The sequence below is a fragment of the Poecile atricapillus genome, chromosome 1 (assembly GCF_030490865.1).
Source record: "Poecile atricapillus isolate bPoeAtr1 chromosome 1, bPoeAtr1.hap1, whole genome shotgun sequence".
Taxonomy (NCBI): Eukaryota; Metazoa; Chordata; class Aves; order Passeriformes; family Paridae; genus Poecile; species Poecile atricapillus.
In genome coordinates, this window is record NC_081249.1 from 101540271 (window position 1) to 101558181 (window position 17911).

Here is a 17911-nt window from a genome sequence, read left to right on the forward strand (position 1 = left end):
CTATGACTGCATGCAAATGAGAAATTCTATGAAACCAATTCTGTATTTGAAGTAACAAGATGCCAAAGATCCAGATTAAAATATTAAGGGCAAATGAAAAATATTTTTCCCAAATTATCTTTAAATAGAAACAACAGTAAATAAATTAAAAACATAGAGAGAAGAAAAGCAAAGGAACTACCAGATGGCAGTGTGTAGCAATCAAACAGGCATGTTGAAATACATCAGCAGCTACTGCCAGACCAGTCTGTCATAAATCTGTTGCAACTGAACTGTTTCCTTAATGGGGCATTACTCAGTGTACCTAATACTGGCCCTAAGAGAATGAACAATAAAAGTAATGTAACTACAAAAAACAGAAAATATTTCTGTGATATTAGATTAGATTACATTTATTACTGTATTATATTATATTATATTATATTATATTATATTATATTATATTATATTATATTATATTATATTATATTATATTATATTATATTATATTATATTATATTATATTATATTATATTATATTATATTATATTATATTATATTATATTATATTAATTATTATATTATAATTATTATATTATACATTTCCTCTGTCCCAAAACAGTAACTTGGCAGCTTCCAAATATCTTTTTCATTGAAGCATACATATATTCTAAATATATTCCAGGACAGAAAAATATTTTGCTATTACTTCTATCAATATACTTGATGGAAAAATGACAGCAACTGTAATACATTATACATATATATATATATATATATATATCTGTTATCTGACAGAAGGCTAGATAAGTTTTACATTGTGATCTAAGTAAATTTATCCTTACTTTAATACGTGCTAAACACAAATAATACAATTATTTCTGAAGGAACAGTATCTCTCTGGATAAATGCACATTTACAGGTATTTTGAAAATAAGATGCTTCAGTATGTGTTCATTTAGGATCTCCTTTAAACAAATGTAATAGGCATTGCATATAGAAAAGATAATCTGTGAATTTTTGGCTAGGAAAGGATCTTAAAGTGGCTGTTAATCTTTTGATTGCATGTTTAAGACTACCTTTACCTTCTCATTATGACTAAGACATTTGGTTTTAGCTTTGAAAATATTATTATTTTTATTTACTCTTGAAATTGACTTCTCTAAGAAGAAGTTATTTTTGGATAACTTTTTATCTAATTTCACTTGGTATATTTTTTGAAGAATAAATTTATTTTAAATTTAAAAAGTATTTCAAATTAGAAATCTCACATAGGATTAAAGGTTATTCTCAAGTTATGGATGCTTACCTATAAGAGAGTGTCTCTTAAGCTTCAGTATGAGTAGCAGGTTACCAGCCTTGCTGAATTGATGACTAAATGATTTTGGAAAGAAATTCCATTTAAAAGTGTTGGAAGTCAGAAGGTCTCAAAGAAATTAATATTTCTTTCATACTTCACAAAATTTTGTTTCTTGGTATGAGGAATCTACATTAGAACATATTCCGAGCATAGTATTTAACATTCTTATACAGGCTGTTTTGTAGTGCCTGGAATGATCACATTGATTTTAAGATTTTGATTAATATTATTATGGACAAGTTCCTAGATGTAATTTATAAGTTATCTTACTGCTGAATTATTTTTATTATTATTGTGTATTTTTTGTTTTCTTATTATTTAAATATTTATTTAAATTTTATTTAAATATTTATGAAATATTTCTATTTAGGGGAGCCAAGCCCCCCTTCAATTCATGGACAACCAGAGAGTGGCAAGAGTTTTAAACTCAGCATAACTAAACAAGATGATGGAGGTGCCCCCATACTGGAATATATTGTCAAATACAGAAGTGTAAGTATTTCACTTAATCAAAATAAGTGAATTATGCTGGTTAATATCTGCTTTTAATTCAGATAAAATTGTTGATATTATTTGAAATTTACCAAAGTGGTTTGCAGTCCAGAATTATTTTTATTTTTTTTTAAATGCAATATGTTTTCTCTTGTAACTAGATTGCAGATGTCAGATTATAAAATAAAACTTGAAAAAAAACCCAAAACACTCATCTGTTCTTCAAGGTATACTGAAAATTCATCTTATCAAGAGTACTATATTATTTTTCAGTTTCATAGTAAAAATGGGACATTAGTGTTCAGCTTTTAAAACCGCAGTAAATTAGCAAACATTAAAATTGCACACTTAAAGGTTGTTTGAACAGCAAATTTTAAATCTATTATAAATGCATCTATATTGATACAATGCTATATTGCAGTGCTCCATATTAATTGTAAATTACTTTAATTACCTGGTCATGTTTCCTATCTTCTGCCTGAATTCCAAGTCTCATCTTACAAAAGCCAAATAATTGGCTCATTGTTGGGAATTTCATGAATTTCAGAGCACATATCTGTTCTTAGATAGTCATCGCAGCAGAGTTTTTGGTATTCTGTCATCTAGACAGCTTTGTTTTTGTGTTCCCTCATCAAATCTGGCAAGTTTAGAAAGCAGGCTTTCCTCCAGTATATAATCTATTAAAAAAACATAGTTGTGTGGGGTTTTTTTATTATTATTATATTATTATTATTAATAATAATAATGTAGCTAAAAGACATTTTCTGCTGTACTATGTTTATAAATTATTGGATTGAAGAGGTAACTGCAGAGCTGGCAAAAGTGATGTGTTTAATCACAAAGTGTGCATTTTAAGAAAAATTCCTTCCTTTTATCTGATTAGGCCCATTTTACCAAGGTCTTACAGCAGAAATGTCCATTAGGAGTCTAGAAAATTGTGACTGTAACACTGTATATCTAAGCATGTTAAATGGAAGGTAGTACAGACTGTATTTATTCACAGAAAGAAAAAATTTTTGAGAAATTAACTGTAGAATCTGTTGTAATCTTACCAAAATGGGAAAGACAGTTCCTTAACTTGTAATAGGTTATTGTCACATTTCCTGATGTTTGCTATAATGTAAGTTTTTGATTACAGTCCATGGATTATCCAAGTGCTAAATCTGGTATGTAAGATTATTGTCCTATGATAAATATAACCAAAGAAGATTAATAGCTCCAAATTAATTGAGAAATATTTGGTTGCACTCTTAAGGTTAGTCTGAGGGAATGACCAGAAGTTACTCTGCTATCACTGATCCCTAAATCTTAGTTGACCTTCTTAAATACCTATCTATCCAGTGGATACAGTTGACATAAAAGAAAAGTAATTGGAAAGATGACAAGGGTAGTAAAATATGGAATACAAGATAAAAATAGTGTTTTGTGGGATTGAACTTCCTAGTTAGATTACAATGTCTGTAAGTATTTACCACTGAGTACAAAATAAACTCTTTGGATAAAATGCATTCATGCAACATATGGAATTTAATCTGTTTTTATGATTAAAATAAACTAAATTCCTTTGGTTCTACCCCAAAAATTTTTGGAAATCTGATTTTGATCTCATGCATTGACTAAGGTACAATATTATAGTATAAAAGATTACTTTTCTTGTGTGTTGTTGGAAGGTAAATGTGCAGTTTAAGCAGTAACTGAAAACTTAAAAGGTTACTGAAGAAGATAGCTTTTCCTTAGACCTCGAATCCTTAACTCCTTGAGCTTCCAATTGAAAAAGTAATTTGACTAAATTAAAGGCCTTTCTACAACAAAAGAAACAGAATAATTTTTGGTGTTTCAATCAGAAAGAATGAATGCTATTTAAAGTACATAATTATGTGTTATCTATTGACTGCTTCTCTTCCCCATTGGTCATGTTTAATTAGCTTTCCTGGAACTCTTGCCAGCCTCATTTTTAGCACCTGGACCAATGTATTTGGTTTCAGACTTGCATGTTTGATGACAATCTGTACATCAATGGATTTTTCTTCAAAAAGTTAATTTGCCCATGTTTAAGTTTTATACAGATTTTCTTTTTTTTTTTTTTTTTAATTGGGGGAAGGACAGCCTTTAAGATATTAAAGCAATATTACATAATATTACATCCTGGTGGAGGGCAATCAGTAAGTTTTTTTCTGGCAATCATATATTTCATTCTGTTGAATATTCCTTTTCTAGCATCAGTTTCTTCATATTATGGGCAGGAATTATTGACAACAATCAGATAATAAGCAGCTTGACATTTTCTTCTGTATTCCAGAGTATTAGGCACTGTGCAATTTTTATGATTTAGCAGCCTCACTTTTTTTTCATGCTGTTGCACTAAGAAAGTTGAGACAGCTTAACAAAGCTTCACTGATGGAGTCTGATGCTGATGGCAAACATTGGCTTCAAAGTTACCTTAGGAAAGAATAGGAAGGGAGACAGTAAAGCAAGGGAAAATTGTTTCCCAGCAATCATCTGGAAAGAGGAATGGTGGGAATTCTCTAGGGAAGCATCCTGTCTGTTGCCAGAGATGACCAGCCCACCACACTTGTCACAGGAACTCTTTAATCGTTTTTCACGGGGGCCAACTCAAGTCTCCCTTTGGTTCTTCTGCTTATGGTGCTTCCAAAGTTGGTTGGGAGACACATGATGACATGCTGGTGTTTCACAGTAGGTGTGAAGCTTTATCCATGCAAATTATGGGAATGTGTACTGAATTTGTAAATGGCATATCTGATGGGGCATTTACCAAGTAACAGAGTAATAAATTAAAATTGAGAGGGGACTGTTGAGGAGACAAGGAGGGCCAGGAGGAAGGAGCAGTTGGGAGACAGGAGAGTGGCTGTCACAGCAGCTCAGGGCAGGCAGGTGACCAGGCACAGACAGAAAAAAGAAAGGCAGGCCACAAAGCAGCCTTTGGAAAGTGTTGACACTGCTTTAACTTACTTCATAATGATTGAAAAGTTCTGAATAGGTGTCTTAGCATTTCTGTACTGCCAGGTCACAGAATGCCAACAGTAAGCTAGAAAAACAAAAGAGAATGGTGAGGGAAGGAGGGTTGTTTTTGTTTTTCCCTGGCAGGACAGATTTTAGTAAATAATTGGAATTAGAGTAGAATAATAAATATAATTCTCTTTTATGATTATGAACCTTTTGATAGAAGCAAGGAAAATTTACTAAAATGGTTTTTACAGACATAAAAGTTGTTCAGCTGTTTTTGACCTGTGATGGGGTTAATATTAATGCTCTGAATTTTGGCAGATAAGAGTTTGATAGTTCATGTGCTTTGCTCTGAAGTACATTCACTCATTTTTTGACTGTGTTGATGTAGGACATGTTAATTTTGTTCCTTTACAGTGGGTTCTATAGCAAACTTTATAGATATAGAATATTTTAAAAGAGATAATTTCTTATTTACTCCCACTTTGAGACACCTACCAAGAAACAGATAAATGCGTTTGCATCTTTAGGTTCCAGTCTACCTGCCAGATCCTCTGACTTTCTGTTCATTTTAACACCATGTACCTTACCAGCTGTTTTGTGCTTTGTTCAGTATTTGCCCCTGAACTTTATTACCCATATTTACCAGACCTAGAAATCCCCAGCCCAGTGTAATTAGTTCTTGTAAAGTCACTGCTTTAAATCATCAGATTTTCTTCTGTGAGGATTTCATGATTTTTTTTCCTGCCAGCTTTCAAGATAGTGTGGGGTCTCCTGTCCATTCTTTCATCACAGGGACCACCGTATTAAGTCTGTTTGAGCTGTGCTTTCAGCTCAACAATTTAGGGAGGATGGAGAATAAGGGAAGAGTTGAAGGGGGTTAATCACTTTTCCTCACATTTTATAAGATCCCAGAGAATGTGATTTTGGATACAATGTAGAATGACCATTAAAGAGAGAGATGTTATTTTCCAGACTAGTAAATTGCTGCCTAAACAGTGGATTTGCTTTACTTCTACCATTGTCTGGAAGTCCCTCAGTTTTGAAAAGCAGTCAGCTCATGATAGAATGGAGTTTTACACTGCTTTGTTTAGTTTTAGGTTGTTTTTGTGGGTTTGTTTGTTTCGGGGGGTTGGTTTTTGTTTTTCTTTTTTCAGGGCATTGAGGTTACAGCTCTCTTAAAAACCTAGCTCAGACTCTTTTTAAATAAATTTGTCTGATGCTTAAATTATGAAAAAAATATGTAGCCAAAACTATATAAAGCCAATATATACACATTTAAGAAATGATGATATGAGGATTTTGTTGTTGATTTTGTTTTGTGTTAATATAAGGCTGAAAAGTAACGGAAGTGGAGTGGGCAGTAAAATCCCCAGAACTGCCAGTCACTGGCTAGGTTATCAGTGACCTTTTGTAAAGGAGTATTACTGCATAATATGAAACAAAATAACATGAAAATAAAGGAACATTTTTGATCTCAATCTCTGAGGTTGCAGATTCCATCACAGTTTCTGTAAATGTGAATTTGTTGCTTTATATTAATGATTATTGAAGACATTTATATTAATTCACTCCCAAACTAGACTACTGTTTATAATTTAGAAGTTTAATTCCTTTTGTTGTAGAACACTGTGCATATGTAGAGCTTTCTATAAATTTTAAGTATTAATAACAGAACAAACTAATAAGGTACAAAGTGATCTCTTATGGTTCTCCTTCTGCTCCTTAAACTACAGTTTAAAGGGTCCTCTATTAAACAAGGAGATTTGTGGGAAGATTTACCTGGCAGACCCATGATTTGTGTTCTAACCCCTCTTTTTTCATTTCTAAACTAATAGTAAATCAAATGTGACATTATTGAGCTCTGCTTAGGGTAAAGTACTTGAAAACACAACATAGTTGAAATAACAGCTATAATGAAAGGCATAGAAGTTCCTTTTTGTTGTTTTTAATTTGGTTTGGTTTGGTTTGGTTTGAGGGTTTTTTTGTGGTTTTGTTTTGTTTTTTGTTTTATTTTACTTCTTTAAGAAGACACATGCAGACCCTGGAAGATTTCACCTTTTTGTCTTTGGAACACACCTTGCTTTCCAGATACATTATTCCTCTTTCTCCTAACTTGTGTTTGTCACTCCTCAAAAAAGTTTTCTGTCTTTTAACTCAGGGCATGGACTTTGTTACCTTTATCTCAATTGACCCATTTGGTTTCAGTTTCAGCTAAATTATGGTATCTCTGGCATAGCATATGCAGGTGTCCTGTTATATTTCTGCTCATTCATTATTTTTCACCCAACCAAACTGTGGAACACCAGCCTTTTCACTTGTTCTTCTGTCTGCAGAACTGCAGCCTCATTCTGTTCATCACATAGATTTTTGCAGTTTGTTTTCAAAATATATCTCTGTTTGCAATACTGCTTTTTTCTGCAGGAACTGTATTAACCTGAGTATTTAGTTTTCAATTCAGCATACTGTTTTGGCTTTCTGTGTTTCTGAAACCCTTTGGAATTCCCTAGTATATTCACATGGTATCTGTGCACAATTATGAGATTATGTAGGGAATGAAACTTCTGATTCACATTGATACTCTTTGGAATTTAGCTGTATTTTTTCTAACTCCTCCCATACCTCACCAATTTAAACAGCCATTAAAATACTGTTCCACATAACACTGCTATTCCTAATCTCACAAAGGAGTATTTTCATATGCATATTGCAATCAGTATTAGCTCCTTCTATTTCAGCAATGCTGTGCAAAAATATATTTTGTAAAAGTAATTTAGTATAGTGACAATGTGAGTGGATTCACTCAGGGTCAAGTGATTGCAATAGAAAGTATCCATCAGGGTGTGGAAAGATACCCTTTACAGAAAATATTGTTTTCACTGTATGATTAACAAACTTTTTTTACTCCATTCTATGTAGTTTTTTCATGATTTGTAATGGACCTACCATTCTGATGTTTTCCATTAGTCTATCACCACATCAAGTATAAACTTTCACTTGGAGGAAAATATTCTGGAAACATATTTTGTTGGATTTTAATCATTCTAAGAATATCTTATGACAATTCCAATGCTAATGCAGAAAAAGCAAGAAAGTTTATGAAAAGGTAAAGTCAGTATGGAAAAATCTTCAGTCTCAGAACTGATAATAAGTAAATTATTGCAGCAGTGCACACAAGAGAATTTAGTGTGTTCTTTATTTTCTGAAGATGGGACAAAAAAAGTAAGTCATAAGGAACATGATTGGTCCCTGAACTCTCTAAATTAGATGCTGTTTCCTCTGAAAACTGTATCAGTAAAGAGCAAAATGGTTCAGCAAAGAGCCTAAATATAAGCTGCTGAGTAGTGTGCAGCTAAAAAGTTATACTTACAGGTATTGTAAGTTTGTTTGGGTTTAATTTTTCCAGTATGGTTTATATCCACTGATTGGGTCTGTGTTGCTGTATGGGTCAGATGGCCAGGATTTGTCCCTCAAGAAATATTTTAGCCATGTTATTGTATCTCAGTGTCTCATAAGAGTAGGACTGCATGGATTCTTACTGGCTGTTATTGGTTGTCCTTTGAAGATTACTTTTTTGTTTGACAATAGATATTGTTTTATCCTGCTACTTATTAGTAATTGTGTCATTTCTACTTGTATAAAAAAATAAGTAAATGCATTATGTACTCAAAGTAGCGATTGCAAAGGTAAGAACTCCAGGTTTATGAATGCCAGAATTAAGTTTTTAACCTAACTCTTCATTTGTTCCCTTTGTACAGATGTCTTAATTAACTTAATTAACTATGGGAAACAGTGAGAATCCTTTTTGTCTAGAATACGGTTTTAAAGATTTGTATCCACTCACAGGTGTAGACATAGTACTTCATACTTTCTCAGTGTTTTTTAAATTCTTGCTTACAACCTGATTTGTGAAATGTTCCTATATTGTTACAGTTAGTGTATATTTTCATTAAATAACTAATGTATGATATAAGCACAGCTAGACTCATGAACAATTTAAGACTGGGTTTAATGGCAAGTTTCTGTGAATGAATATTGAGCAAAATGTAATTGAAATGTCTGTATAAAATAAACTTCTTACATAATTTATTTTTAGCATTTTATTATTGAAGTGATTAGCCTGCTGCTCTATAAAATAAAAAAACAGTATTTGAGGAAAGAATAAATTGAAGCCATAAAGTTTAAAAGGATTGACCACAAAATTCCTTAAATCCACATTGTGGAAACATGATAAGGAGTAGTCAAAATTACAAAAGGTTTAAGTACTCAGAACTTCAAAATTAGATTATTTCAATGTTCATAACCTCTGTAAAGGCAACTCCATATTTTTGTGCATCCTGTAGATACAGACTTTAGACAAATACTACAAGAGTTTGGGAGAATTAAAACAAATATTTTCATCTTCACAGAAAGATAAGGAAGACCAGTGGCTAGAGAAAAAAGTTCAGGGTAGTAGAGACCACATCATCTTAGAGCATCTTCAATGGACGATGGGTTACGAAGTACAAATTACAGCTGCCAACAGACTGGGTTATTCTGAACCAACATTGTATGAATTCAGCATGCCACCAAAGCCCAACATTATTGCTGGTAAGTTAATTTAATTATGCTTTCTGTCTGTGTATTATTTCCAATTCATAGTATGCTGTGTGTAGTTGAGCATAATGTAACTGAAGTCTTGGACTGGAAAAATGTGAGACCCCAGACTTCATTATCAGCAAAAGTTTGATTCAGTACCCTTAAATGGGACCCTGTCTCCCATTTTTCTCTTATTAATAAAGTAATTTTTAAGCGTAGAAGAAACATTGGTTCTTCAACCCTGTTGATGGCACTTAGCAAGAAATATGGTATTTAAGATACACCTGCTTTTCAAGTTGCCATGTATTGCCTATCATCTTGTTAAGCCAGTTATTTGCCAGAGTTCTTGATTTCAGTCCCATCTCTACATGTGCTTTGACCTACACATGTAGTGAAGGCATTTATTTTAGTGTCTGATGATGTTAAGTCTTCAAATAGTCTTGTTTAGATACTGTCTAAATGATTCACCCTAACATAGTGTCCAAACAGTCTTCTATGAGGCTGATTTACAAAATTTGAAATCTATAGAAACTTTGTTTATATTTTTAAGTGTGTAAACAGGAATGTTTGAAAGTCCATTTAAGAAAAACTGCATTCTACTTACAAGTGAGTGTATGAGTTTTAATATAAGGCTTCCCAACATAAGGTTTTATTTTGATGCAATAATAAAAAATTATTTAGTTAACAATAAATCTAAAATAAGGTATTTTCTGAAGTATTATGGTGTCGTTCTAATTGGGAACGGCAGGAAGAACGACACGGACTCTCAAAGGAGTCAGAAGAGGAGAGAATCTCTAGTTTATTGCTTCAGTCATGTTATATAGACTAGTTCGTCGAAAGTACAGAAAAGAAACTCTTATTGGTTAGTAAAGTGCTACATTACCATCATTGGCAGTGGGGTTCACCACCCCCCGACTTTCTCCTGCAAGGAAAACACGGGAACAGACAAACAGCACCTGCAGGCTGTTTTGTGTCTTTGAGGATTGTTTTGAATCCTCCCATGAATTTCCCAGGCTAGCTTCTCAGGCAGGGCTGGCAGGCCATGGGGCCTGCAGCTTGCTCCAAAGCTAGCCTCCATATTATGGGTAATTTTAATTTTTATAAAGAAAATGCTATGAGGAAGAGATTTCAAACTTTTAGTTAAAATTATGAACTACATCTTTAATATCTTTTTTCCAAATTAGATCAGTATCATCATTACAACTTGAAAAATCTGCCATTTTTCAAATTGTTAGTGTATTAAAATCAGCAAAAAACTTGCAAAATAAATACAATGTAAAATGTAAACCATATCAATATCTATATATCTGAATACCTGACTAGCATTTATACAATGCCAATGAGCTAGAATGAGTTGTGGCCTAGCGTGCCATCAGAAAACTTTGAAATAATTGTCTATTTTTTTTCTTGTCTATTGTGAGTTTCCTTCAAATATCTTTTCAGGAAAGTTAACTCAAGATCTCTGCAAAATTTTTGAATATTCCATAGAAGTTTTTTTTTTTTAATATTGGAAGCAACCTTCCCTTTTATTTATTGAAAAGAAAACATATTTTTAATTCATTCATAGACTCAGATTAATTTCTAGCACAAATATTTGTTTATGCACTTGAATTGAAGTAACGTTGATTTGCATCTTGATTGAAATTCAAGGTCTCAATAGATTCTGTCTACTTTTTTTTAAACAGGCAGGGCCTTATGATTGCCATCATTCAGAAATAAAATTTCCCACAATTGAAAAAGAAAAGGGGAAAAGAAATGTAGGGAAACTCATTAACCCAAGGAAATAAAAATATCTGTCAAGTAGAAAAATAAGTAAAAACTTATTTAGGGAAAGGATAAGCCATTTTTCAATTTTGCATACTTGAAACAAAAAGATTATTTCTTTGGCAATGTATTCTAACTTTAGCCTTTTATAATTATGCAAACTCTTCCACACTATTGCCACAGCTGCTGTAGCAGAGAAACTTAACTCTCCTCTGTAAAGTATAACATAGGTGGTCACCAGACATCCAAGTAAAAAGTAGATTAGTTAATTTAATTTCAGAAGAAAGATAGAACATTTCTCTCTAAAAACAGTTTTATAGGTTCTTAGGGGCTTTATCCTTTCAGTACTCTCTCATAACCTCTAAGTAGTTGCAAGAAGTCTGCTACACTATTTAACTTCAAGTCTTCTTTATATGAATCATTACTGCAATTATAATTGTGGAACTAATCAGTTTCCTTGACAATTGTTTTTTTCAAAGCCTGAAAAAAGAGTGTGAAATTCCCATCATAAGAACATTCTGTAGCCGATTTTTAAAAGTATGTCAAAAGATATTTAGAATCAGTAGAACATTAATGTTCATGTTCATGAACATTATTCTTGTTTTGAAATGGCATAATATTATAGTCACAATATATTACATACATATAGACATAATGCTGCAAAAATATGAATGCAATCTATTAAAACATAATTGATTTCATGTATAAAATGCTTAAGGTTGAGCAGAAATATTCTTTCTGATGTCAGTTAACTCTGATGATGCACTATTTGTGTGAGGCTTTGTATTGACAGCTAGGTGTCTACAGATGAGTTTTGAAAAGGACATAGGCCAAAAAGACTGAAACTGGGTAGAATTTTGAATGAAATCTGCATCATTTGTCCTGTGCTCTCTTAGTAGTTGCATTAACCAAGGTTTCTTTTCATATTATTAATGTAATTACTAGAAAAGCCTTCAAGACTCCTGGAGGTTTTCATCTGTATTTGCCAAAATCTGTGGTACTTCAGCTGAACTGAGTGTTTATGTCTGTCTCTAAATTTACAAATAAATAAATCTGTAGATTCTATGTATACAATCTCATGAATATTACTTATCCCAAGAGAATTTTACAATCCCCTAAGTATGTTGTAGGTTAACTATATATAACATAATACCCTGCTGAAGTGTGTGCAAGCTAATGCAATAAATCAGAGAACTGAAGCGAGATGAAAGCAAGGATATGTTGTGTGTCCTTCAGTGGGTGCTAAGCAGGGAAATAAGAGTTGTGACAAGAAATAAGACTTTGCTTCTAAATTCTGCAGGAGGAGATTTTTTTTGTGCTTTCAAAAACCATTGGATATCAGGCAGCAGTAGTAATCCCCGGGGACAGGAACTGGAAGCCAAAACTCTGCTTATGTGAATATGCAACTCCTGTGGGCACTAAATCCAGAGCTTCTGCTTCCTTGGGAAGTGCACAAGTTCCTGGCTGCCAGTCAAATTCCATGATAATACAATATGATGATCTTCCAGTAATAGTCTTAGGTCTGGGAAGGAGCTTGAGGCTGCAAATTGCTCTCTGGCATCAAGGAGGTGCATAAATAAGACAGACATTCCTTTAAATTTTCACATGGTTGGCCTCTGCAGCCTCCAAATGTAGATCTACTTTGCTTCATAATGTGTGTTCCTAGGCCTGTAACACAATATCCATTCACTGAGTCACATTTGTGATTAGTTCCTCAGAATTTGTAATCCTTGTAATGAAAGTTTCCTGGTTTTCTAAAGGGTTTATCATTGGAAACTTGCACTGAGTTTGAGAAATGCCCATCAAACCTTCTTAAAATATTTTGCTTTGAATAACTGTATTTATAAATCTATTCATATATATTTATATTTATATATATATATAAACCATTTCCCTTCATACTTTTTTGAGTTATTTTTTGTGGTTATAATTCTGTATCTGTATTTCACATTTCACTTAGGCATGCAAGTATGTATTTTAGAATCATGTTTGGAGAAAGAGTGGCTCAGTCTTAAATGTCTTGTTATGTGTTCCAGTATCTCACTAGGGATGTCAGTTAGCAATACTTGCAGGCAGGTACAACTCTAACCTCAGTGTGTTTGCCTCTGAGTGAAGTATTTATCACATTTTTAGTGCTGATTTGTAATGTTTTATAAAATTTTGTTCTGGCTTATCTATACTGTTAAGCTTCTATTGCTGTGGTATTCTCAAAGGAACTGTGTGCTTTAGCTCTTTATCCATGTTAGCAGAGCATGGACTAACCTCTGCAGCCATAAAAACCCCTGGGAACAACTAAAGTCCATTAGCTCCCAGAGCTGACTCTACAGCCCATTTGTATGGGCCCTTTCACTCTTTCTCTACAGTGAGAAGACAGAGATCCTGTCTTTGTACCCCACAGCTGGTACAGAAGTGTCCAAATCTGTTGTCATTCTGAACCATTAGAGTTGCAACCTAAAAACACATGTACAGGTTTAGACCAAATCTCAAAAGAAGATGGAATGGAAGGTGCTAAAAAAGATCCTTTCTGCAAGTGTTAAATATATTTTCAGGAATTACCAGCAGATTTATGAAGGTGCCATTTTCCAAAGGCTCTTATCCAGGCAGTGCTATTACTTTGAAAGGGCAGTAGATATATCAAAAAATGGTTGCAAGACGTGTTTTATCACAGTTTTTTTTTCTTCTTCACTTGAATCTAATAAATTGGTTCAAGGGTGGGAAAATGAAAAAAAAAATTTGGGATAACAAGAACCTCTTAGATCCATTTTTCTTACTTTGTGATATTGGTTGTTTGAGGATTGTTTTTTTGTTTGTTTGTTTGTTGTTTCCAATACTGCATGAACTGTGAGCGTCATTTTTTATTTCCATGCCTGAAAATGTTTTAATCCCTTGAACATCTCATTTATCTTTTTACCATGAATGTGTATCACCACACTTTAAATCATAGTGGGAGGCAAAAGAGGGACAATAATACATAGTATTTTCTCATCATCACCAGTAGCAAACTTGATAATGTCAAACATGATATTTATCAGTAGTTTTTACAAAAATACAATGGGATCTGCAGTGGTCTTGATGTGAATGAAAAATAAAAGTAGCTCTTATCATTGCTTCAGGTATGTATGTGTATATTTGGGTTTGCATTTATGTATATACGTTTTGTGATGTATTACTAGAGTTTTTGAAATATATGGACAGTGTTTTGTTAGAACAGAAGCTAGGATAATGTTTTTCATCCAGAAACTCAAGATTAGTAATTAGAGCAAAACAGAAACAAGTTTCCTTGATTCTCAAAGTTTGATTTCAGGGCAAGAATTTTCCTTAAATTTTGCTTTCAGTCAAACAATTAGGCAACCTTTTCGGGGTAGAAATAAATACTATATAATCCCATCTGTGTATCTGGGGTAAGTTTTTGTTCCTGTCACCTCTTGCAACCAAAGAGCATATTCCCTTGCTGCACCCGTTCTCTCACACCCCTTCAGCCCATGGGCTGTGTAGGTGCCTGGGCTCCCTTGTGATTTCCCTAGCTCTGAAGGGTGTAGCCCCCTTTCTCTGAAGCATTGGCTTGCCCCTGGCCATGCATCCACTAAGAGAAGCCAAAAAGCCACCTTCCTCACTCATGTCCTGTTCTCCACTACAAAAGTATGTAACATTTGTTGACTGACTCTTCCTATGGGCAAACTTCCAAGCTGAACAGCTCTTGTGTCCTTTGAAACCCTTTCCCTAGATTTTAAATCTTTTCATATCTGTTTGAAATCAAATTTCATGTGATTACAACCAAGGCTCAAGGTCAGCATATCACATGAGAGCAGGCTGACATGGCCAAGGCCTCTGCTCTCATTTCCATTAAAATTTCTTGCCTCCAGAGCACATTGCTGTCTCTTGTTAAACTTGGTGTCCAACAGGACCCCCAGGGCCTTTTCTGCAAATCTGCTGTCCAGCTGTGTGGCCCTTAGCTGTGAACTGGTGACCAGGATTGCTTTTTCCCAGAGGCAGAGGATTGCACTTCCCCTAGCTGAACTTCCTGATGTTCTTGTCAGCCCATTTCTCTGGCCTGCCGAGGTCCCTCTGGGTGGCAACACAGCCATCTGGTTCCTCAGCCACTCCTCTGAGATGTGTGTCATTAGAAAATTTGCTGAGGGGCCCCATCGCAAATCGTTAATGATGTAGAACAGGATTGAAACCCATATTGATTCCTGAATTGGCTCCTGGTACCTATTCTCAATTCTAGGAAAAGTTATGTTTCATCACTGAAAATTAAATGAAGGGAATTGTGGGGACTTTTAGTCTTCTTTTGTATTCTTTTTCCAAAGAAAAAGCTAGAAAGGCTGACAGTAGGTACTTGACCCAGGACCAAATGTCATCACTTGTGGCTTACAAATTGCCTGTTTTAATCTCCAAAAAAGACTGTAGAATTTTTCAGGATTGGCCTGATTTTAAGTCTGTGGTCTTTGACTACACTGCCTTTCCATTTGTGTGTGTGTGTACATGCCACAGTTTGTGGCTTCTGATAACATTTCAATATAGCTGACAATTTTACTAAATTTGTCAGAGAATGGAGACTACAAAATTAAAACATTCCTGTAATTTCTTTAAAAAGCCTTATCTGAGAATAGAATTAAAATTTTCTGTAGTGCACTAGGCAAAATATTGTATTAATCCCTCACATGCTTCTAACAATTGGAATGATTTGGAAAAGAGTTGTTGAAATTTTCTGACCCTTGATCCTTACACCAACCTGGACAGACACAGTAAATTTAAACCACAAAGGAAAAAGGAAAAACACAGAAGAAGTTTGAAATATTTTCACAGGTAAAATTTCCACTTCACAGATCTAAAATTTCAAGTCAGTAATTAGTATCTCTTTTGTACGACTTTGTGCATTACAGGATTTCTCAGTCTGTCTCTACAGATCTCACTAGTTTGGGTTTTAGTTAAATCTAAAATGAAGAACAAAATGCAGGAGTCAAAAAAGGAAAGGCTGTGGGATGTCAGTCTCCTTGGAGTTCTGATCATATACCCAAGGCAAGGGAGAGCTGCAGCATCATCCTTGTTAAATTACCTGACTCATTTTCTCATAGGCTGAAGGATATTTTAATTCCAAAATAAAAATTTGAAAATGAAGGCTTTTGTCTGACTTTTGTGTAATGGAAGAATAATTTTGTTATTTTATTTTCTAAAGAGAATAGAGAGATGAAATGCATCTTTGAGATCTCCTGCTTTGAGAAAAGAAGTTGGTAGGACTCACACCAATCCGATTAATTAATATCTAAAATTTCAGAAAGATAACACCCCCCACAAAACCTATTTGGTTTTGTCTTGCAAACCAGTACTGGAATTTGCTGAATAAGAGCCTTTTCTCATCAAATCTTGGAGATGATCATTCTTGAAAGCAATAGGGCATGTTCCTGCTCTAGGCTAAAACCAGCTGTTTGCTCAATTCCCTGCAAAGACTAAAGTTATTACATGGGGATAGAAATCCCTCACTAAAACTGATAGAACCTTTTTGATGTGAATCAGAGAGACAAAAAGTCTTGCACCATCAAAGATGTTAACGGAAAAAAAAATTACACTATTTTTTATAAAATCTAATTCTTATGGTACAGCTATCACAGACGTTAACTACCACTGAATAGCAGAAGAGAAGCAATCAAAGAGCTATTCTGTATTCTCAGAATTTCTGCTTCAAAAGGAGTTTAATTTTTTTTTTCTTTTATCATACGAATTTTAGTTTGCTCATCTTTTTGAATGCTATGAAAAAAAAAGAAAATCACCATAGATGTTGAATGTGCAAGTGACACAGGGGCCGGAGCTTATCTGGCTCCATCACTTCAGCCCGCTCCAGGAGTGGGTCACACCCCAGGAACAGGATGACCCAAGGTGCCACTTGCTCTATGGCTTTTTGGCTGTCAGTCTGTGCTCTGAGGAGACAAGGACAAGAGGGAGGTCTTTTGCATGGGATAATAGAGGATTTATTGCTCTGGGGAATCTTGGGGGCAAAAGACAGAAAATGTGAGTGTGCAACAGCTGAAATATGGAGACAGTTCAAAGAGAGGGTACAAAGCATCAGCTAATCAGAGATATCCTGGGGAGGGTAAAAGGCAGGGTTCACAAAATCACCATCCAGTGAGGGAGGTAGGGAGGGAAATTGGGTCATACGGACTAATCAAGTGTTGAAGTTTAGGGGATTTCTGAAGTGGAATTCCAAGCATGTGGTGGGCCTAAGACAGATGGACAGGAGACTCAGGCTAGATTGACAGTGTGGGGTGGGAGGGTTTGGACCAAACCATCAACTTGGGCAATAACAGAACATACCATTAATGAGGAACACACTGCAACATGGAAGTGTAAGGCCACACTTTACAAGTATTCCACTCTAATCCTAATTACTTGTTGCAGGTAATTGCTAGCATTATGATGTTTTTTATTAAAATAATCCCGTGTGACTATTAAAAGATGAAATGCTTAGGTATATTCTTTAAAAATACTTAAAAGCTTAATTATTGTAGCAAATGTGGAAGTTTTATGTGCTCAAGGTTTGTCGGGTTTTTTTTCTATGAGTATATGGACCAAACTATTTAAGTCTTAATAAAAAGAACTGGTTGTGAATTTTGAATGGCTTGAACACAATATGTATCATTGAAAACACCACAGTAGAAATATGGGTGAGGATGGAATAAAGTCCATAATTGTTCCTAGTTTATTTATATTGCTGCCTTTTCTACTTGATAGTTATCTACATATGATAGTTCCCACACATGTATTTGTGCAAGAACA

At 34.1% G+C, this 17911-nt stretch overlaps 1 protein-coding gene across 1 annotated transcript in view; it reads left to right on the plus strand.

Moving 5' to 3' along the window:
- The window catches only part of NCAM2 (neural cell adhesion molecule 2), a 151141-nt gene that overhangs the window by 109531 nt on the left and 23699 nt on the right, over positions 1-17911 (plus strand). Inside the window, exons 14-15 of the mRNA XM_058848801.1 lie at positions 1710-1831; positions 9205-9385. Coding sequence (XP_058704784.1) covers positions 1710-1831; positions 9205-9385 — 303 coding nt within the window. The remainder of the gene's footprint in view (positions 1-1709; positions 1832-9204; positions 9386-17911) is intronic.